Genomic DNA, 21,728 nt, shown 5'->3' with positions numbered 1-21,728 from the left:
CTCATCGACCAGGGCAGGATTCAGGATTCCCTTCCTCCCGCCTCTCCCTGAAGCCCCCCATCAAAAGCCAGAATAGGCACGGCGCACAGTTTTCTGAAAGGAAATTTGTTTATCTATTGAAAAATTCTATTTTCTATTGCTCTATTGTTCAGATCAAAATTCTGGCACTTGAACAAAACATCCTGGCCAAATTTCCCCCTGGTCTTTACCCATCATGGCCTCCTAATAACCCCTGTCTCTGAACTGGCCTCATCCCTCTGCTCTCCTCCCCACTGAGAGCTGGTGTGTGGGGAGCGGACTGGAGCATCATCCAGGTGGGGGTACACACTGGTGGGGGTGGAGGGGATCCCCCCGACCTGTAAAGAGCTTTGAGTGGGGAGTCTAGAAAAGTGCTAAAGAAGTGTTATGAAACTCTGTGCGTGTTCACCCTCATCAGAAGACGGAGGCTGGCCCTTCCTGGACCTCGTGGACGCGCAGTGGCACGTCCTTATGTCCATCACCATGTCTTGGTTTGCTCCCGTGTCCCTGAGAAAGTCAGCACCGCCATGTTCTCCTGCTTGCAGTGCGTGACAGCACAACAGGACAGAGTCGATTGACGAATCCCCTTATTCAGCTGGATCAGCTCCTTATAAACTCCCCGTTAATTCGGCTGATCGCCGGCCCCAGGGGCTCCCGCCGCCCTGTCTCTCTCCCGTCGTCAAGCTCCGTCCCCCCACCAGCGGCGGCAGCACCTCCGCGCCCCAGGAGCCCCAGGAGCCCCTGTCCAGTCTGCTGAGCGCCCAGCGGGAGCGGGGGGCCGGGGGGTCCCGGGAGGAGTGCGGGCTGGGGGAGGCGGGGTGAGGCCAGCCCGGGAACGAGGATCAGGGGCCTCACTAGAAAGGAGGGACGTCAGCACCCCAGTGAAAGGACTGCTCATCCTACAGAACTGTTTCCAAACGGGGCTCACTCTCATACCCCACAATGTTCTCATCGTCGCTCAGTAATACACAGTGACCACCATCACCCTGATAAACTTGTGAAAGCTGCCCGACTGAGGTGATAGTTACATAAACATCAGACATTCAGCTGTGGAATAAAATACCAGCCGTTCACTTTAAGGTAAATCCCTTGCCTGTGCGTATGTGCGTTGGTAAATGATTAATGGGGTCAAAACACCCGAATAAGCCCCCACAATATGAGGACATTGGGGGTTATAACGACAGGGCTGATGTCCTCAAAAGTCAGAGAGTGTAAAGGTCTGTTTCGGGCCTTGCCAAGTCGCTCCCACCCAAATCCTGACCGGCCACGTTACCCCGCGTCTGTGTGCGAGTGTGTTGCAACACTGCCCTCTCGTGGATTCAGTGCGTTACCGAAGCGGCGTATCAGGCTGTTCAGCGTTACCCGAGCAAGTCGAGTTGTATTTCAAGTTTCTCCATGAATCCCATCTGTTATGTACGGAAGTGCATTGCTGCCACCAAAGGGGGGAAAATCACCCCCTTATCCCGTAATTACGAGATAGGAATGATTACTTATTACCTATGACATCTCACATAATAATTACAGTGCCATCCAGCAGCTACCGTGAGCTTGATGGCACTTTCCGTTAATGATCGTGTCAATGTCCAGCGCAGCAGAATTTGGACGGATTTACTGCCGCCTGGGGTTAAGTCATACTGAAATCTTGCACTTTTTAGCAAATGTGAACATAATCGTTATAAGCATGAGGACCAGTTTTGTGGGATTTAGAGATCAAAGTAATGATGGTTCCATTATGAACAGTTACACGTGCAATCAATTCCACCGCTTAAAACTGCAAGTCCGCACGGAGCGATACAGGTATAATGTGACGATTGTGCTATCGCGTGATCACATGAAGTACGCGAAAATACTCGTAATTACGAGATAAGGAACAATTAATAGGTTTAAGGCTCCACGGCCGAAACGTTGCGTTTTGTTTCGTCTCTTTTCAGCATGGAATAAACCTATGACTTGTTCCTTTGCATGCTGACGCAGCTCCCCACCTGAACTATTACGAGATAAGGGCGAGGATGCGTTTCCGTACTTATGTGTTCCAAACTCCAGAAAAAAAAATGTTTTAAATGATTTCTTTACCAAATAAACAGACAAACTGCGCTTCCAGCCTGACCGCTCGGCTCAGCCCAGTTTGATAACCGGCGGGCAGGTTCCGTGACGAGTCTCTACTTACGGATACCCGAAACACGCGTCCGACTGTCTTCTGGGGTTTCATCCAACCTGAGAAGTCGATTACCCTAATTATTTATATATAATAATCTCCATGTTAAATAATATATTTTAACATATACAGGATTTTCTTTTGAAACCATTCACTTCAAGTACAGGAATGAATGAAACACCACTGAACCTAAATAGAGGTGTTGCAATTTTGCAGATGACTACATCATTTGAACACCTACATAACTCCGCGTTCAAGGGAAACAAAAGAGGAAGACAAGTGTTTTGAGATCTCCGACATCTGTTAGTGTGACCCCCCCCTCTCCACTCCACTCCACTCCACTCCGGTGAAGTCTGTGCTTTATTTCTGCCTTCCTCGTGAGATTTCAGGGTCGTCCGCGAAAATCGTGCTCTAAAATGTGTTTGCTTTGCTGGGCAGCTTCACTCTCATTTAAAAAACCCTGCAGAGTTTACCAGCTGCGTTAGATCATGAGTAATGACTCCCAGCTCGACGAGTCCTCTCCGTCACGCTCGGCCGTCGGGGGGGGGAGTTGTGTCCGAATGGATTCCGGGTTCGGAACCGCGCTGGTCTGACGGCTCCTCGCGCGACACGGGATGTTTTACACAGCAGCTGGACTCTCGACCGGCCGAGGGCCACACTTACAGCAGGGAACCCGCTCCGGCGGCAGGCGGCACTCCTGCACTCGACAAGGGTTGAATTGCAGTGAGATGAGTACTCAAAGACGGTCGACTTCGCTTTGATTGTGGTGAATTTCCATTGTGTCTCATGTTTCTATGCTATTACATTTTCACAGAGTATTACCGCACCTCTGTCTGCCTTTACCACAGTTTACCGCACCTCTCTGTGCTCTGACCAAAAGAGAAGACACCAGGTGAGAAAAAAAATTCCTCATGACACGAGCTAGAAGAAACAATAAAAATAATCTTCATTTTATGAGGATCCTTTGCACGTGACATAAAACAAGATCTTTATTACAGGTGTAGCAGAAGAGATCAGCAGTTGTACACAGTTTACACACAGAGCCACAAGCCTGGAGGAAAAGCTCTTCATCTTCAGCCCAGATTTCAAATAAACTTACAAACGGGGGAGTTGATCATTAGGATAATAGCATTCAAGATTGTCAGCTTCACTGTGGCCCTCATCCCTTCATTGGATGCAGAAATACTCCACCATTTGCAGCGAGAGCACACCCCTTTTCCTGATGTGCAGGCTTCTGCATACCCCTTTTCCAGCTCAGCAGAGCTCTTTGATAAACATCCTCCAGTCTATCTCCTGCTCTGCGGGTTTGGAAGCGTCAAGTGGGGTAGTAAAATGGTGCAGCAATGGCCGTGCTATTCAGGTGAGCACTGGATACCCCTGAGCTGCGCTTGCTGAAGTCTGCACCCTCAAGAGATCCCAGCCCCGAAGCCTGGTGGGACTCTGGCGCCTTTTCACCTCCACATGCTGTGTCTAGCATCTGTGCAACCCACCCATTTTACACATGACATATTTTCTACTTATTAGAAAGAGACCCCCGGACCCTTGAACCCAATAAACGTACAGGGCCTGTAATCATTTGGCATCATACACTAGTTGCCTCGTCCCTAATTTTTTTTTCCCTTCCTTTCACAAAAGTCAAGGATTGTTAGAGAGAAAGAAAATAATAACAAGCTTATTCTGGTGTGCAAAGGGTAAAGGTGGACAATAAGATCCAGAAGCCTGGTTCCATGCTGATGTCTACATTCTGAAGGGGTAGTTGTGAAGAAGGAGCAGAGGGGAGAAAGATGAGGGCAGGGCTCCCACAGCGGGGCTGTCCGAGCCATCCCCAGACGGTGCAGGGCAGGGCGCTTGTGGACACGGTGCAGGAGACACGCGCTCTCCCCTCCCGCAAGTTCGGTGTCCGCACAGAGACCTGTGAGCTCGAAAGGGCCAGAAGCCCACGTTCTCTGATGGACAAGAGCCGGCATCTTGCCAAGCCTGGGGTGACTCGGGGCCGCCGCGGGAGTGGGGGTCTGATTTCCTGTCCAGTGAGAGCGGGGGGGGGACTGGAGCGGTCTCGGGTTCGAGAAGGTGCGTCCGGGCCCCCAGGCTGGCCCCGGGCCCTCACTTGAAGCCGCGGAGCCGGGTGTATTTCTTCAGCGCGAACCAGCTGCCCAGGACCAAGACCACCACCCCCAGGGCAGACAACAGGACCCCCACCACCGTCCCGGTGACGTCGAAGTGACCGCCAGCCAGCTGCGCTGAGTCCTGGCTCACTGGGGGGGGACACAAGACACCTCGGACTCAGTGGAACACACCCGGGAATACGGCTGGACTTACTGTGCATCAGCCTCTCGCTCGCCCTGCGCGGGATCTCCTGTCCTCCACACTCACGGGAACCGACCCGTCTGCTCTTTCTAGACTTCGTAGTTTGCACACGGGACTCACTCAACACGTGTCGTGTTCAGGACTTTCTCTTTTCACGTCTCCCAAACTGCAGCTGGGACGTGAATTAGAAAGCAATGCCGCAGCCAAAGAGGAAGGTTCTTTCTTCTGGGGCGGTGTGGTGGCTCTGTTTACTCAGGATCTGCGCCTGTGGCTGGAAGGTTGCCGGTTCAAATCCCGCGGCCGGCAGAGGAATCCTACTCCGTTGGGCCCCGGAGCAAGGCCCTGAACCCCAACTGCTCCAGGGGTGCCGTACAATGGCTGACCCTGCACTCTGACCCCCAGCTTCTCTCCCTGTCTGTGTGTCTCATGGAGAGCAAGCTGGGGTCTGAGAAAAGACAAATTCCTAATGCAGGAAACTGGATGTGTCCAATAAAGTGATCTCTCTATCTCTTCTAATAACTGTGGCCCTGAACGGCCACAAGGATCCTCTTACCCTGAGGCTGGGAAGAGGGCCGATCGACAGCGTCCGCTGTAACCAGGAGAGAGAGAGAGAGAAGAGAGCAGGTCAGGTGTTTAATAGTGACGTCTTCAGCACAGACTCATCTCCTCTTACCCGCTACATCCCAGCAACTATATAAACCTCTCAGAGCAGCTAGTGGAGCTCAGTGCAATGTGTCAGCTCTCTAGCTACTTTGCTAGTGTAGATTAGCCAGCAGCCATGTCACCCTGCAGCTCCCAGCTGGCAGCTCACTGGAGCTCAGCAGTGTGAGCCTGGCCAGTACCTGGATGGGAGACTCCTGGGAGAGCTGAGGCTGCTGCTGGAAGAGGTGTTAGTGGACCAGTAGGGGGTGCGTATCGAGGTCCTGACTATCTGTGGTCTTGAAAAGAGTAGGGGTGTTACCCTGCTGTCCTGGCCAAATTTCCCCCTGGCCTTTACCAATCATGGCCTCCTAATAATCCCATCTCTGAACTGGTTGTTGATGTTATTATTATTATTATTATTATTATTATTATTATTATAACTATAGCATCTGGAATCATATCCATGATTCCATTCATGTTCTCCACTGACAGGCTGAAGGAGCTTGAACCCTGTTTACAGCTCCTATGTCTCTGCTGCCTTTTCAGCCACAAAAACATGCTTAACAACCTGCCCGGCCTCGATGAGTTGAAGAAACAGTACACCAGATTCTGCAGGAGTGTTAGAACAGTGCAAAAGCTTTTGTAAGCACATAGTCTCATAGATCCAACCCGTAAGCACATTGCAGAAAACAGGAATAACTGCAAACACAGTTCTCGCAGGAATACTATGGTCGTATTTAACCAACTTCCACCAAGGCCAAACTCCGAGGGTCTGAAGCTCGTACCGCGGTCCGTGACTTGGAGGGGGCCCGAGGAGACTGTGACAGAGTTTTGAGTTTCGGTCCCGAACGCTTCAGCTGCCCTCCTCTTCCTCCCATTCCCACTGTTGCAGGTCTGCGACAGAGGGAGAGAGAGACAGAGCTGCTTTCACCACCTGACCGACAGCACGACAGCCACAGGACAGCAGGGGGCAGCAGAGCACAGCACAGCGCTGCCTCCTGAGGAAAACACTGAATGATGAAATAAAATCACTTTATTGGCCATTTACAATTTCTGGCATTAGGAATTTGTCTTTTCGCAGACCCCAGCTTGCTCTCCATGAGACACACAGACAGGGAGAGAAGCTTGGGGTCAGAGCGCAGGGTCAGCCATTTATACGGCACCCCTGGAGCAGTTGGGGTTCAGGGCCTTGCTCAGGGGCCCAACAAAGTAGGATTCCTCTGTCGGCCGCGGGATACGAACTGGCAACCTTCCAGCCACAGGCGCAGATCCTGAGCCGCAGAACCACCACACCGCCCCTGTGTGGGCCTTACTGAGCACTTTATTAATCGGGAACAAGTACAGGTTTATTCCATGGTGAAAAGAGAAAAAAAGAAACAGTGTTTCGGCTGTGGAGCCTTCTTTGGGTTTTTCGACACCCGAAGAAGCCTCACAGCCGAAACACTGTGTTTCTTTTCTTCTTTTTTCACCACGGAATAAACCTCTCCAGCCTACGCATGCTGACGCAGCTTCCTGCTTTATTAATCAGCCTCTCTACTATCAGCGTCTGCTTTTCTGTGACAGGATGGAGTAGCAGTAATAGACGAGAATATCAGGCTTCTGTCCGGGCTGCACACTGTTCAAGGGCATTTCCAGATCAATTGTGGAGCTGCCCAGCTTGATATGCTGTCCTGCTGCAAAGCATTAGTTTTTTGGGAATGGAATTTCCCATGAATACAGAGGCTGGGCTGCTGCAGCTGGTGGAGACGCGGCCACACGGGCCTGAGAGCGTGGCCCCCAGGGGCCTGGAGGAAGAGGAGGGCGAGAAGGGGGCGTGAGGGGCTCACCGAGAGCAGCTGCTGGCAGGTGCTGGGCTCGCAGAGACGCGTCACGCAGTGCAGGTACACGGTGGAGTTCAGCTGCTCCCTGAAGCGGAAGGCGTCGAAGAGGAAGCGTGAGCTCTGACCCACGCCGTTCGCCAGGATCGTCGTCCTGGCGTCTTTGGTGCACCTGGAAAACACGCGGGCCGTTCAGGGCAGGGCAGTGCCTCAGCGAGACGTGCCTGGCGAAGTCTGCGCCGCTTCGCCGAGTTTATCACTACCGTCGGCAATCCGTCACTTCCCAGCGGCGCACAATCCCACTGCTAACACCAAAATCCTCCAGGGCCGGAGTACAACGGGCCTGGTTTAGCAAGCATGATCCTTGTAGTTGAAGCAGCTGAATTTATTGGGTTTTTTTTAGAAAATAACACTTCTTTTAGGAAATGAACAGTATTCTGTGCACGCAAAGACAGTTTGAACGATAAAACTGAACTTGTGTAAAAGTAAACTGTGGGAAGAGATCACTATCAGACACGGAAGAGAACACGTTGCACTGGAAGCTGCCCAGTGACCACAGTTAAAGAGGCAGCTGTATCGCGTCTGTGTCCTCTCCCACGACTGCTGTCCCGCCCATGTACCGAGTCCCGCTGGCCTACCCGATGAAGAAGGTGTGCTTCACAGTCGTCGTGCCGAAAGGCGAGGGAGTGGCAAAACAGTGGTCGAGCAGCACATTGAAGCTGGAAAGAGAAGAATGAAAATTACAGGCGAGGGCAGGTGTTCGAGAAGACCTCACCACCTCAAACCCATCGTTCCCAGTTTTTTTCGCCCCTGCTCAGGGTCCGAGCTGAGATCAGGAGGATCTCTTACTTGCCGGTGAGGTTTCTAGCGCCCACTTCCACGTAGATTTTGGTCCTCAGCTGAATGCCGGTGTCTGGGACGACCAGCTGAGAGGTGTAGGTGGAGTCCTGGTGTGAAGACATGAAAGGGAGACCCTGGCAGTGAAGGCAGCAGGACTCGGCGGCGGGACATGTGAACAGTGGCAGAACAGAGCTGTGTGCGGCAGTGAAGCCAAGAGTCACGTCTACCTGTGAGTTACACCTGGATGGTGCTCCAGTACTCTCCCCACACACCAGCTCTCAGTGGGGAGGAGAGCAGAGTGATGAGGCCAGTTCAGAGACGGGGGTTATTAGGAGGCCATGATGGGTAAAGGCCAGGAGGAGATTTGACCAAGATGCCGGGGTAACACCCCTTCTCTTTCCGAGAAACACCCTGGGATTTTTAATAACCACAGAGAGTCAGGACCTCGGTTTTACGTCTCATCTAAAGGACGGTGCCTTTTCACAGTATAGTGTCCCCGTCAACAGACCCCAGGGTGAGCGCCCCCTGCTGGCCCCACTGACACCTCTTCCAGCAGCAGCCTCAGCTCTCCCAGGAGTCTCCCCTCCAGGTACTGGCCAGGCTCTCACTGCTGGGCTCCAGTGGGCGGCCAGCTGGGAGCTGCAGGGTGGTATGGCTGATAAGGGTGATATAGCTTTACCATTCTGTAAGTCTAAAGCCAGCAGCAGCAGCTGTGACACAGGCTGCACCCTCGGGCGTCAACACTCACATTGTAGATCTTCAAGCTCAGGGTGCTGATGAAGGAGCCGTTGTTGCCGTTGATCGCTGCCGAGATGGAGGACCTGCGGGAGAGCGGGAGAGAGCCGGTGAGGGTGAGGGGAGGGCCGGGGCAGGACGCCGGGCGGGGTGGCCGGCGAGCACTCACGTGATGAGCGGCACGTTCTCCAGCAGGTACTCCAGCGGGTAGCGGCAGTTGAAGCGGTAGAACAGGTCGGTGGAGTAGGTGATGATGCCCTCGGAGGTGTCGGAGCTGTCGATGTAGCCCGTGATCAGGACGGACTGGACGTTGGAGAACTGGGCGAAGGGCCCCGTCCCCGGGCCCTCGTCCACCACCTGCAGGCGGACAGGGAAGGCGAGACCCCCTGAGCGGCGCTGGTGGAGCCCTGGGTCTCCTTCCTGTCTCTGCCCCGGACGCTGACGCCAAGGCAGGCGCCAGTTACAACCATTTTGGCCTGACAGGCAGATACATCTGTTCTGACCAGACTATCCTATTCTCCTCCCCACATGTCCAGATGGCGCCTGGGCTGGGCACCATCTGAGTTGGATGCTGCATCACTGCCCTGGATCCAAGAGGGACATCGTGGATATAGCTATCGTTTAGGAGGAATTTACTGGTCTGCAGAGATCTGCATGGAGTACTGACATACTGAAGACACGATGGATGGATGGATTAATGCCCCCATTCATTTATTTATTTTTTAATTGTATAATGTTAGCATGCCCAGAGGGGTTGGGCAGCAAGTTGACCTTGGACCCCTAGAGGTTTCTTTTCTCCTTACAGAGGAGTTTTTGGTTCCTTTTTTGGTTCTTTCAGGATTGAAACATCCTGCACTGTCACACAGCTTTGTTTAGCGCCTTGGGGCAACCTTGTTGTGGAAGGCGCTATATAAAAATAAATTGAATTCAATATAACTTTGTCTGCGTCCCTCGCGCGCGGACATGCTCATATGAGCATCTCCCGCACCGTGTGGGCAGAGCTTTTCTCTGGAACTTGCAGAAGGAGAGAAAAGGGGAACGGCGCTTTCACACCCTCCCCCCCGCAGCGGCTATGGTCTGAGCCCCTAGATCTGCGTTTCTGCACCCCTGAGCCCTGCTGCGACCCAGCCTTCTCCGACGTTCACGGCTAAACTGTCCTCCTGCTCCTCAGCTGACCTCGGGCCGCTCACCCCCGGGACCAACCAGGCTCAAGAGAGAGACCAGCGACTTTAAAATTCGCACGGATCGGATTTCCGAAGGCCAGCCCCCTGCGGATTGTCAGGTAAGGCATGGGATGGGATCCCGAGAGGACCGGGAACCCCAGACAGGCCACGTCGGAGCAGGACGGGGCCCCCAGTCCCACCCCCACCCCCCTCAGAGGGGCGCGGGGCCCACTTGCCTGGAAGGTGGTCCTGCAGGTGTTGTCCAGGCTGCTGTTGACCGGCAGGCGGTAGCGGATGACAGGGGGGCTGACGCCGGTGTCCACGGTGCCGTTGCACTGCGAGTTGTTGTGCTGGCTGTTGAGGGCGAGGCGCTGGGGGTCCAGGCCGGCGTACAGGGCGGTGCACAGGTTCACCGTCAGGCTGATGAGCTGGGGCCCGCAGTCCACCGTCAGGTCCGCGTTCACTGGGGGCCACCAGGGGGCAGCGTGAGCACGGGCGGGGAAGAGAGGAGAAGACACCCCCCCAACTGCTTCTGGTGAGGGAACACGCCGAGCGTGAAGGAAAAGGTGGAAACGAGGGGCGCGACTCACCCGGGATCCGGTCGTAATCAGAGGAGCAGTTGTACTGAGCCGCCATGACGCGGCCCAGGAGCGCGACCACGAGAGCAAAGCACCGTGGGAGCATCTTGACTCTCCGGAGAGCGGCTGTCGGAGAGAGAGAGAGACAGACAGACAGCACTCGCACGGAGCAGACCTGGAGGTGCCGACCACCGGACCTGCACACGGCCAGCGACTCAGCGTCTCGGCACACCAGTGAATTAACGAGCCACTAATTGAGCCGATTGACGAGCGGTTCTGGAGATAATCTAGCGGTTGGGATTGGAATTGCATGATCAAAGCCAGAGCTAGCCAAGATGTCTCCGAGCTCAGACGTTGTTACAACTGGAGTACCGCAGCAGTGTTCCTAAACGGCCATACCTGCAGTCACACGTGTCCTGTGGGTCACCAGCTGCAGAAGACCTGGACACAAGACAGCAAAGACAAGACAAGACAAGAGGGGTGAGAGCACTGGGAGACAACAGCCGTCGCTCCCGGAGGCTGGGGTTTTAAAGCAGCTCAGCGCCTCCTGACCCAAACACCTCTCTCCTTTCCTGCAGGAGTCCCCCTGAAACCACCATCCTCACGAGGGTCCTCTCCTCGTGACCCCGCAGGGGGAGCAAAGGAACCAGGCGAGGTTCAGCAACACGACGACCAATTTCTCACTTTTCCAACCCATCGATATGTACATAGGGAACAAGTAGAGGTTTATTCCATGCTGAAAAGGAAAGAGGCACAACGTTTTGCAGCCCCCTACTAGAACTTCTGGATATGTAAATCACAGCTACGCAACCAGACTCAACACAACTTAAAAACTATAATATCTTTTAACCCAACACCCGATATTATAGAGAGCAACTTGCCTGCCCCGCTGTCCAGTGGTCAGTAGTGTCGTCTCGCTGCACTGCGTGCAGGACTGAGAGAGTCTTGTGCAGTAGGACAGTGGCACGGGTATTTATAATGTCCCAGTGGGGGGGGGCACCTGGGGCCCAACAGGGAATCCCTTCACAAAAACAGGAGGTGTCAGTTACAGCACTCCAGGATAGCAGCTCTTCCCCAAGTGCCTTCCCCGATCTTTCCTTTCATTCCAGACTTGTTGAGAACAAGAGACAGCCAGCGCAGTGATATGTCGTGGCCGCAGGGCTGATATCACAAAGCCTAATGAATGAATGTGACTGAAGCATCGCATCACCGCAGCCGAAAGAGCTCCGCAGTGAGTCACAGCGCTGTCGCGCGCGGGGGACCGGCAGCAGGAGCCATCCGCATCCTGTCAGTCGTAGGAAACGCAAGAGACAAACGAGAAGTTATATAAAACACCCGCACATTTCATCAAAAATGCACAATCCAGCTCATATGTTCGAGATCACAGATTCGCCGGGATTAACTTATTCATTTCAAAATTTAGATAGATAAGACTTTATTGATCCCCAAGGGACATTGAGGTGTTACAGCAGCCCAGCCCGAGACAAGCAAAAACAGACATCAGAATAGACGAAAGATTAGAATACATACAGTAATACAGAATAAATATACAGAGCTAGGTGTGCGCAAAATATGCTCATAGTCACTGTAAAACAATATGTGCAAAATGTGCATAGGTATATACAGATTGAGTGTCCAAAAAAAGTACAATGGTGCAACATGCTGTCCATAGATGAGCAGATGAAGGGCTGACAGTCCTAGCCTAGGGTTAGTGTTATACACCCTGACAGCCGCTGGGAGGAAGGACCTGCGGAAACGTTCCCTTGAACAAGACTGCAATGTCAGTGTTAGATTGGCATTGCTTTGGGTTCTTGCTAACCACACACACACCAGAACTGCGCTATGCTTGTCCTCAGATGAGCCTTCGCTAGAGGGGGGATCTATCCCTGAAGATGAGCAAGGGTGTGTGTGTGGCTAGAAATACAGGGCAACATATCGTACTGGTCTGTGCCGAAAAGCCTTTGGTGAAGCAACAAGGTGATGTCCAACATACAGCTATCTCCATTTTAACCATTCTGGGTCTTTTTGTGTTGCAGGGACTACTCACTCAGAAGGAACCATTTGAAAAGCAGGGTGTGTTGTGTTTGGATGCATTTATCCATATCTGGTTGGTTGAATAGCAATCAGAAACACCACTGCGATATTTCTTTCTGCACACTGCCTGTACAGTGACTGTGTGCGTAGTAGATTCCAGAGAATCTACTTGGAGAGGTGAGATGGGGGCTGTGGGTGTCCTTATTCTGGGAGAGAAGGGCAAAAGAGACTACAGTTCAAACCAAAACTCAAGCCCAAGAAAAACCCATAGCAAACTGTCTATCACTGTAGAGCCACAGTCCAATGTATTGAGTCATCTCTCGGTTTAACAAGAAGCTTGCACAAAGAAACAAACCTTGCCATATCTGTACTAAGGATCGTTTCCATGGGACCTTGGTCTTGCTGGCCAGTGGGAGGGGTACATTGCACCACACTTGGAAGAGGAATGGTGTACTGGACTGCACTGCTCCAGGATCACAGTTATAAATCCCATTGCATTAGGGCCTGCAAAACCAAACTTCAGCCTGTCTAGTGCTCCAGCCCCATGAGCAATTTCTCAGCAGACAATAGTGGCAGAAACTCAATGCATTTATGGAGTAACTAAGGGCAACCGTACCGATCCAAAACAGGGACCAGGCTATGAAAGAAAATACTCTGGGAATACTGTCCAAGGAGGAAGAACAAGACAACAGCCCTTTCTGCAGGAAATCGATTGATAGGTCTTGACCTGGGGGTCTTACACCTTATCTGGATAAGCACTAGGGCGTGACGTATAATTTCTCCAGAATAATACATGTTCCATGCCAAGAAGGTGGGTGTATAGTAGAAACAAAAGCAGAACCCTCTTGGGTATGAGGAGTACAATAGCATGCTTCCCTTAAGCTACTGGATTTGAGAATTCTATATGTACTGGAGATACTCAGCTAGCACGTTATTGCTTCAGTCAAGTCAGGAGGGAATGTTTCAAGTTAAGGGATTTGGCATGTCTGGGTGGTGAGAGTTACACAGTACTAATTACCCCAGGAGGACTGAAGAGGCATCTCCCCAACTCTCAGTGGGGAGGAGAGCAGAGTGATGAAGCCAGTTCAGAGATGGGGATTAGGAGGCCATGACTGGTAAAGACCAGGGGGAAATCTGGCCAGGACACTAGGGTAACACCCCAGGATTTTTAATGACTAGGGAGTCGGGACCTCAATTGAATAGCTCATTTGAAGGGCAGCTCAGATCTGGTCCCGTAACTTGTCAAGTACTGGGAGATCAAGGTCATACCAGCAAGGTATGCTGAAATGCATATTAAAAGGCTTTTATTTTGAAAACTCATTTTTCAAGTTCACATTTCCCAGGAAGTATCTAAAAACTCACAACATTCAGTCACAAAAATAATAAAACATTAAAAGTGCTATGTAAAGAGATTTAAAAGACTGACACACAGGCCACACAGTGGCAGTTTAGTGAGCTACAGCTCCAGCGCTGCAAAGATGCCCGGGTTCGAGTGCAGGGGGGGGGAAACCAGCCAGCCCGGGCTAGGAACGGTTCTTGCTGACCCAGTGGTACCGGTCCACACGCGGCCCGGAGAACCCCGACGAGGGCCTGTAGCTCTTGTGGGCTTTGTGAGGAGGGTAGTAGCCATCTCCCTGGTAGGCCTTCCTCTTGGGATAAGGGGCCCAGGGCTGAGCAGGAGGTGGACCAAAGTCTCCAGCCTGCAACACAGCAGAGCAGACCAATAAGGCAAGGAACACAAGAATCAGGAGACGCCCCCACCACATGGTGGGCCAGGCCTCACCGCAGCCCTGCAGCGGGGGCAACAGCGCAAGCAGTCGAGGGCTGGACACAGCCACACAGCCAGCTTGTCCCAGAGGATACCGGCCACCAGATGCCCTGCGCCCACCCACAGTCCAAACCTCATCCCCGGGCTTCTCACCTGGTAGATGCTGTTGGGGTTGCTGACCGTGGGGATGGTTTTGGGCTGAGAGACGCTGGTGCTGCTGGTCCCCTCCTCGTCGGAGGAGGTGCCGGAGTAGTAGTCGGAGGTGGCCCTCTCCACGGCACTGTTGATCCGCTGGGAGAGCTGCTGGTTCTCGCCTTGGCCTTTCAGCACGGCCACGCTGATGGGCTCGTTCTTCTCCCCATACCTGGAAGATCAGGGAGCCAGTGACACCCCAGGGCTGCACACCAAGGCCCCCCAGGATCACACATCTGATCAATCTACACTGTAGAATGGCCAGCAGCCACATCAACCCTGCAGCTCCCAGCTGGCCGCCCACTGGAGCCCAGCAGTGGGAGCCTGGCCAGTACCTGGATGGGAGACCTCCTGGGAGAGCTGAGGCTGCTGCTGGAAGAGGTGTTAGTGGGGCCAGTAGGGGGCGCTCACCCTGTGGTCCATGTGGGTCCTAATGCCCCAATATAGTGACGGGGACACTACACTGTAAAAAGGTCTCATCCAAAGGATGCTGCATAAAACAGAGTCCTGTCTCTGTGGCCAGGAAAAACCCCAGGGTGTTTCTCGAGAAGAGTAGGGGTGTAATACCAAATTCCCCCCTGGCCTTTACCCATCATGACCTCCTAATAACCCCCGTCTCTGAACTGGCCTCATCACTCTGCTCTCCTCCCCACTGAGAGCTGGTGTGTGGGGAGCGGACTGGAGCATCATCCAGGTGGGGGTGGAGGGGATCCCCATGACCTGTAAAGAGCTTTGCGTGGGGTGTCCAGAAGAGCACTACACAAGAGACTTGAGCCTCCCGCCCTTCCCTGGAGACACTCACCTGCAGCTCACCTCACCAGGGTCCACCCAGACGGTCATCTCCCGGGGCAGCCCCAGCTCCTCGTAGTCCACATCGCTCTGCTGACAGGCCCGCTCCAGCAGGGGGTCCCTCTGCTGGGCTTTGTTCATCCGGAGACACCTGCAGGCGAACACGGCCATCAGAGAGGCAGGAGCCCATCCTTGTCCAACTCCAGTCAAGACCTTTGTCTTTTCACGAACACCGTGAAGGTCTCCTCTTGTGCATATACAGAAAAATCACATCTATCTAGATAAGCCCATCGATTTACCTCTTCCCAGGGGCATTAGTACATGTCATTTGAAATCTTTCAGACATGAAGATCACATAAAGAAAGTTATATTTTCTCAACATCACAGGATTGTGCAAGACTGGAAAATGAAGTTTGTCCTCCTTCCCTTTGAGACCACCATTACCTCATAATACACAGAGCCAGACTGCCTGCTCCCTTGACTGGGACCTCAAGTTCTGCGAACACCCATCCCCACCATGTTCCTCGCCCTCCAGAGGGTGTCCCCTTTCCACTGTGCCCCAAATCCTGCCCATCAGAGGGTAGTTGGACAGGAGAAGTGCTGTATGTAATGAAGTCAGCAGTCAGGGCTCGTAACCAGTCCTGAAACTGGGCCCAGAAAGCCTTAGCAAACTGGCAGGCCCACAGGAGATGGGGGTCCCAGTCTCCTCCTCACCACAGCGAGGCCCGGGACGGAGCTTACCGGAAGGCCTGGCCTCTGGCAGGACACTCCGGGTACCAGTGGTTCTTGTAGGTTTCAAACAAGATCGCCGTCAGCTCCAGGGCGAGCTTCTCGGAGCGGCGTTTTTCCAGCTTCCCGCGTTTCTTGGCTAGCCTGGTGATGAAGAAAACGGTGGCGGCGATTTCCTCCTTCATCGTTCGTCTAAAACGTTTCACGAAATAAAATCGGTTCACCGAAAGACCGTACAGCACGAACACGTCACCGCCCAGCAGCCGGCCTGTACGACCCACTTCTACGGTATAAGAAACCAGCGCGCTTGGAAAAAGAAGCGGCAGTGTTTTTTCTTTAATTAAAACTATCGTACAGAATATTTCCCCCCTACTATTTTCTTTTTGCTGCACCGTTTAAATCTAAACGGTGAAATTGTACCGCACTCGAACACCAAAATCACTTTTTTTTTCTCTATATAATACGTTATGATACCGCCTCTACACCAACAGCCGCTCCTGCGCCAGTATATAGGTCTGGGGGGGGGGGGCGGTTCAGGATAGTTACGGACCGGTGTGTGAACAGGTGTGCAGCATGAACTTATCACAACTAAATGATCTGAAATCGCACCAAAGTCTAAAAACGCCCTCAAATACACCTCCAACCGCCTTTAATAAAATGGGTGATCATTGAAATCAATTATTCGATTGAGGGTGCTGTCTGGAGGCGTGTAGTTCCCGAAGTCTCACGTGGAAATACAGACCCTGCGCGACTACACCGCTCACAGCAGGCGCCGACGTGCATTTCAATGACAGCGTAGACAGAAACTTAAAGAAGTCTGCGCAGACGAAGAGACTTTCGGGGACCCCGCTCTGAAGCACGTCGCGCTATTGGAACGGGCCGCTAGGGGGCGCTATTGTCTGCAGGCTGTTGATCGCTGGAATCCTGCGGCGCAGCACGAATATTAAACGCATGTCAACCGAAGGGGTTCAGGCAGAAACTGACTGGCTGCACGGAGATCCTAATTTAATTCTGGAGCATGTGAAATACGTGGTGATGACTCTTTAAACAGCTTGCACACAAGGACAGCAACACCCTCCCAACCCTAAAACAATAATAGTCAGCCCCGCTCTAACAGGTGATAGGTTGCGCCGTGTTCGTTGTTATAAACGTCATGTCTCCCTTAATATGTTTGCAGGAGAACATGCATATTTTGGCTTCTGTGTCTTAAGAAAACGATGTTTCAAATGCAGGAATACAGGAAATGCATTTGATGGATTGCAATTCAATTCAAAATAATTTATTCATCCCCGGACGGCAATCTGAGCAGTGAGCAGTGTTAAATAATTAAAATAACATTACTCAGAAACAATATATAGGAACATAAATTAAAACAGCCTGCAGACCATAAAAATGATTGAAAGTCACAGTGTGTAGTATTTAGGAAGGTGTTAAAGTGCATGCGCATTTGTTGAAGGGGCTCTATCCAATACACATCATATTGATCAAACTTCTTTCTGCTCAGTGTTTGCAATCCCGCCGGCCTCTGGAACAAAGCTAAATGTCCTTTTCCTTGTCTTGCACTGCGGCAGTGAAACCGTCTTGCTGAAGGCAGAAGCTCAGCCGACTGGTGAAGGATGTGGGGGTCTTCAGTGATGCCACAGGCCTTCCTCAGGGTCTGCTGGGCATACAGCTGTGTCAGGGGTCCCGAAGGTTCACCAATGGTTTAAGAGCTGAGATTTACAACATTTTGAAGACAGTGTTTGTCCTTTTGACTGAGTGACGTGAACCCACACATACAGGAAAAAAGCTCAAATACTTTCGATAAAAGAGCTATAGAAATGTGAAAGAATTCTTTTTTGGACTCCAAAGGAACTCAGTTTTCTCAGGCCACATAAACTCTGCTGGGATTTTCTTGACTTGTGTGGATTGTGACGGTGCTTTGCAATGCAAAAGCCTGCGAATTCTCCAGGAGATCATCCTTTTACACTCGCGGTAAAGAACTGGGTGTAGATCAGGGCTCTGCCCTCAAACAGGGGCACCGTTTTGGTTAAAACGAGTCCCTGTTACTGCTCCCAGCTGACAGGGGCCACACAGAACCAACTCCCTCTTCCATACAAATTACAGGCGCTGCCTCTCTGCCCTCCACCAGCGCGAAACACAGGCTCTCATTGCCGATGGGCCCGGAGATGTACCTGCCTGGTGTTTAGCAAACGTGCAAAGGAAGGTATCTGTCTGCCGGGGCTTTGATCTCCGTGACACGCTGTCGAAGCTGCAAGTTCGAACAGGCCCAAGCTCTGCTCAAAACAAATGCCCGGCAACCTCCCAGCCGGGCAACACCTAGCAACAGGGAGAGGGCAGCTCTTTGGCTGCAGGTACAGGGAGGCTGCCAGCCAGGCGACTGTGCCGCGCGCGTCTTGAGCAGGATATATTGCACTCTGGCCGGTTCCACACGTAATGGTAACTGGTAATGATCTGACAGTGGTTTTCCAAGAGTGGGAATGTTATCCGCCACCCCTGTTGGAGGATGGAGTGAATATTGCTGCTTTCTAATCCTGGTAACTTTGAAGGTGGACAAACCCCCATTTTTTTTCAAAACCCAATCCCATATTTAAGCTTGAGTTTGATGCATCTCCAGTCCCAGAATGCTTGTGTCACAGTGTCATGACATTACAGTTAACTGCCCAGGACCCCGAGTCCTCTCTCTCTCTCTGCTTCATAATTCCTGACTGTGTCTCCGGCTGTGCGAGAGCCCTCCCCCCCCTGCCCTGGGTTCGAGACAGGCCTGCCATCCCGCCTGCTGGCCTGGCCGCGCCGGGACTGTGCTACAGGGCTTCTTTTCTGTGCCAAACTCAGCCACAACGAAAACGGGGCGCCATGTCTCTGCAGCAACGCGTCTCCTTCCACTGTTACACAACGAGTGAGCGCTGTGCTTTGCCAAGCGACGCAAAAACAAGCCAGTGCATTCTTAAAACACAACGCAGTACCATATCAATATTGATCCACGCAGCAGACAGGGGCTGTGTCCTTCCAGTGTTTAACCGGGTTCAGCCATTAAGAACAGCAAATCTGACCAGCAGTTGCGTCATACGGGTGGCGAAGGCTTTGTCAACGACCCCACGTTACACAATCACACAGTCCATCTCACGGCAGCACAAAAGTTCCCGATGTTTGTTTGTTTGTTTGTTTTCTTGCGCTCAAAGCCTGACCTCAGCCAGTGCCCGGACACGGGCCCGGCCTTCTCTGGGATCTGTGGGTGCAGTGCGTCCGGATCGGGGGATGGGAGTGGAGTGCAGCCCAGGGGCCACGGGGTTAAGGACTAGTGACTGTGTGCAGGCCGGCGTCGCCCCGCAGTCACAGAGCGAGAGAGAGAGATTAAGTCATGGGCTGCTGGTAGGCCTGGTTGGTTTGTTTGTTTTTTTTTCCTGATGTGCGGGCATGTCCAGGCATGACCCGGAAAAAGAAAAGAGCCTTTGAACAAGCGCGGTTTCTCTGGAAACCCAAGGCCAACACAGCCACTGGCCGTCGGCAGGCGCGACTGTCCTCCGCCCGCGGCGGAACCTTCTAGAACACTCGCTCCGGCGTCATGGCGAGGAGGCGGCCGACCGTCGCTCGGTCTCTTCGGTCGCCGCGTCACTGGAGGCCATTGTTCTCCCTCTCTCTCTTTTTTTTTTCTCTCTTTTGCCCCCCGGGAGAACGTGAGCAGGCGGCTTTGGCAACTCGTGAAAACCCGGGACGGTTTTGGCCTCCTGCCCGCCGAGGTAAGACGCGGCACGCTGGGGGGCGCCCGGCGCTCAGCGTGAGACGGACACAGCCGGCTGGAGAGTTTTGACTCCTCTGTCGCTAGTTAGGTTCGGGTCACTCAGTACGCGAGAGGACAGCGCTGAGGTCGCCAATCTCACGGTCACTACCGCCGGCTCCATCGCCGGAGGAGTTAAATAGAAGACTTAAGAGTTTGTGTCGCTGGTGTTCGCTTTTGGGCCATTGTGGAACTGTTTGTGATTTCTGAACAAAACCACAGGAGCTCCTTTCGGTCTTCTGTCTCACTGTCCCTTGCCCCCCGACCCCTGACCCCTGACCCCTGACCGGCCAGCCAGCTTCTAGTGCCCCTGGAGCTACAGCGCCACGAGAAACCGTTCCCGTCTTCGCCAGCGCTGTAGCCCTGCCCGAACCGAACGGTGTCTGCCGCTCAGCTTGTGTGTGGGCACAGGGATCTGGGCCTGGATGGCGGGCCGGCGCCGAGGGCACACCTGCCCCGTCCCAGAGCCGACCTCGACATCAGCTGCCCCTGGGCCGGGCACGGCGGATGACTGAGAGTCATCCCCACTTTTCCAGCACCGTGTTGATTATATACACATTGTCAACATGTTGAATTTCTCTCCGCAGTTTACTGCAAGCTGCAGTAATCACGGGGTTATTGAGGAGCAGAGCCTGTGTCTGGCGGAAAGGCGCCAGTGTTGATGCTGTTTGTCTCTGCCAGCGCCGCCTGGGGGGGTCGGGGCCCCAATGGTACCCCGATTGTAAGGGCCCGCCCCTCTTTATAGGACAAGCCGATCGCTCAGGGCCCCAAGAGCCTGGGTTCTGCCCAGACTCCCACAATGCCCTCCCTGATCGGACCCTCAGCTGAATGTCAGGAAGGGGGATCTGCAGGGTGGACAGTCTGCACGCAGACGAGAGACACAAAGGAGACTCTCGCACCGTAGGCCAAAGTCATCTCTGGTACAGAAGACAGTATCTGATTTCTCTGTGGATGAAAAATGTAGTTAGTTGTTGGTGTCATTTCCAGTTGTAATCTCACAACATTAAACTGTTTTCTCTCACCAAGGTATTATATTTGAATGTTGTGTCACTACTACTGCTGCTGCTACTAATACTACTATTTATACTGCTACTACAACTGCTACTCCTACTACTACTGCTACTACTACTACTAGTGCTGCTGCCACTACTACTATTACAGCTACTATTACTGCTGCTCATAGTACTAATCCTACTACTCCTGGGCTCACACCTAAAGAAGGACTCACAGACTAAACCTTGTTTTCTCTCTTCTCTTTTCAGCTGGAATAAACCTACTACTTGTTCCTTTACTCCTACTACTGCTATTACTACCACTCCTGCTACTATTACAGCTACTATTACTGCTGCTGCTATGACTGCTACTAGTGCAGCTACTGCTGATACTGGTACTGCTACTACTACTGCTGCTACTACTAGTGCTACTCCTACTACTACTAGTGCTACTCCTACTACTACTAGTGCTACTCCTACTGCTACTCCCATTACTACTAGTGCTACTCCTACTACTGCTACTACTATACAGCTGCTACTATTACTATTGCTGCTGTCGTGGCTGCTTCTACTAACAACAATACTGATATTAAACACCGCTCATCACTCCACAGTTCTCTTTCCCCATGACGGGGGAATCGACGGCTCTCGCTGCAGGGAGGCAGGTCTGTACGGGCTGGATCCGGCGGTCTCTCTCCCCGCCAGCCGCCCTGTCCCGCCGCGCCTGTCCAGCCCGCCCTGTCCCGCCGCCCCTGTCCCGCCGCGCCTGTCCAGCCGCCCCTGTCCCGCCGCGCCTGGCGCGGGATTCGAAAGTCTGTTGAGACGCGACGCCGCCGCGCTCTGTCGCTATAAAGCCTCCGCGCTCCGGGCACCCTCCTGCCGGCCTGCGCCCTGGGGCGGGCTGGGAGCCCGGTCGGAGCCCGGTCGGAGCCCGCTCGGACCCAGGTGTGTATCATCCACTCCTCCTCTCCTCTCTCTGCTGGTGCGATCGATTTCTTTTTTTCAGAATGCACGAGAGCGTAGGCAAACGTTTACACGACTTCTTCAGGGAACAGGAAAAGTAATTTACGCAGTTTCATTTTACTGTATTTTATTTTATTTTATATTTTTTTTGTATTTGGTTCTGTCTGTTTGGTAAAAGCAACCTCGGACCGTAAAGTGAACACATTATCTTTTATACCCGGGGCATTA

General features: G+C 52.7%; 2 protein-coding genes across 2 annotated transcripts; both read right to left on the bottom strand.

Annotated features, from left to right (window-relative positions):
* Positions 1-3,137: 3,137 nt before the first annotated feature.
* On the bottom strand, positions 3,138-11,195 carry LOC102697779 (B-cell translocation gene 4). Its single transcript, XM_069182612.1, has 12 exons — positions 11,137-11,195; positions 10,655-10,696; positions 10,268-10,381; positions 9,914-10,140; positions 8,684-8,871; positions 8,528-8,600; positions 7,789-7,886; positions 7,578-7,658; positions 6,949-7,111; positions 5,908-6,016; positions 5,034-5,069; positions 3,138-4,428 (listed from the first exon to the last, which is right to left on the bottom strand). Exons 3-12 carry the CDS (start codon positions 10,359-10,361, stop codon positions 4,277-4,279), a joined length of 1,221 nt encoding a protein of 406 aa, XP_069038713.1. The 5' UTR covers positions 10,362-10,381; positions 10,655-10,696; positions 11,137-11,195; the 3' UTR covers positions 3,138-4,276.
* Positions 11,196-13,576: 2,381 nt separating this feature from the next.
* On the bottom strand, positions 13,577-16,262 carry btg4 (B-cell translocation gene 4). The gene is made up of 4 exons (XM_069182602.1): positions 15,780-16,262; positions 15,052-15,189; positions 14,211-14,421; positions 13,577-13,989 (listed from the first exon to the last, which is right to left on the bottom strand). The coding sequence occupies exons 1-4, from the start codon at positions 15,950-15,952 to the stop codon at positions 13,813-13,815; spliced, it is 699 nt and encodes a 232-aa protein (XP_069038703.1). The 5' UTR covers positions 15,953-16,262; the 3' UTR covers positions 13,577-13,812.
* Positions 16,263-21,728: the final 5,466 nt, after the last annotated feature.

The sequence above is a fragment of the Lepisosteus oculatus genome, chromosome 23 (assembly GCF_040954835.1).
Source record: "Lepisosteus oculatus isolate fLepOcu1 chromosome 23, fLepOcu1.hap2, whole genome shotgun sequence".
In the NCBI taxonomy this organism is placed as follows: domain Eukaryota; kingdom Metazoa; phylum Chordata; class Actinopteri; order Semionotiformes; family Lepisosteidae; genus Lepisosteus; species Lepisosteus oculatus.
The sequence above is the reverse complement of the archived record's forward strand: the minus strand, read 5'-3'. Positions and strand labels throughout refer to the sequence as shown.

What these genes read in the sequence shown, in the direction of transcription:
- LOC102697779 (XM_069182612.1), bottom strand. Translation starts at nt 10,361, where the DNA reads ATGCTCCCACGGTGCTTTGCTCTCGTGGTCGCGCTCCTGGGCCGCGTC. An exon ending in GAGAACGTGCCGCTCATCAC is followed by an intron (nt 8,601 to 8,683) that starts GTGAGTGCTCGC and finishes GCTCTCCCGCAG; the next exon opens with GTCCTCCATCTCGGCAGCGA. An exon ending in GCTAGAAACCTCACCGGCAA is followed by an intron (nt 7,659 to 7,788) that starts GTAAGAGATCCT and finishes TTCTCTTTCCAG; the next exon opens with CTTCAATGTGCTGCTCGACC.
- btg4 (XM_069182602.1), bottom strand. Translation starts at nt 15,952, where the DNA reads ATGAAGGAGGAAATCGCCGCCACCGTTTTCTTCATCACCAGGCTAGCC. An exon ending in GCCAGAGGCCAGGCCTTCCG is followed by an intron (nt 15,190 to 15,779) that starts GTAAGCTCCGTC and finishes GTTCGCCTGCAG; the next exon opens with GTGTCTCCGGATGAACAAAG. An exon ending in ACCCCAACAGCATCTACCAG is followed by an intron (nt 13,990 to 14,210) that starts GTGAGAAGCCCG and finishes GCTGTGTTGCAG; the next exon opens with GCTGGAGACTTTGGTCCACC.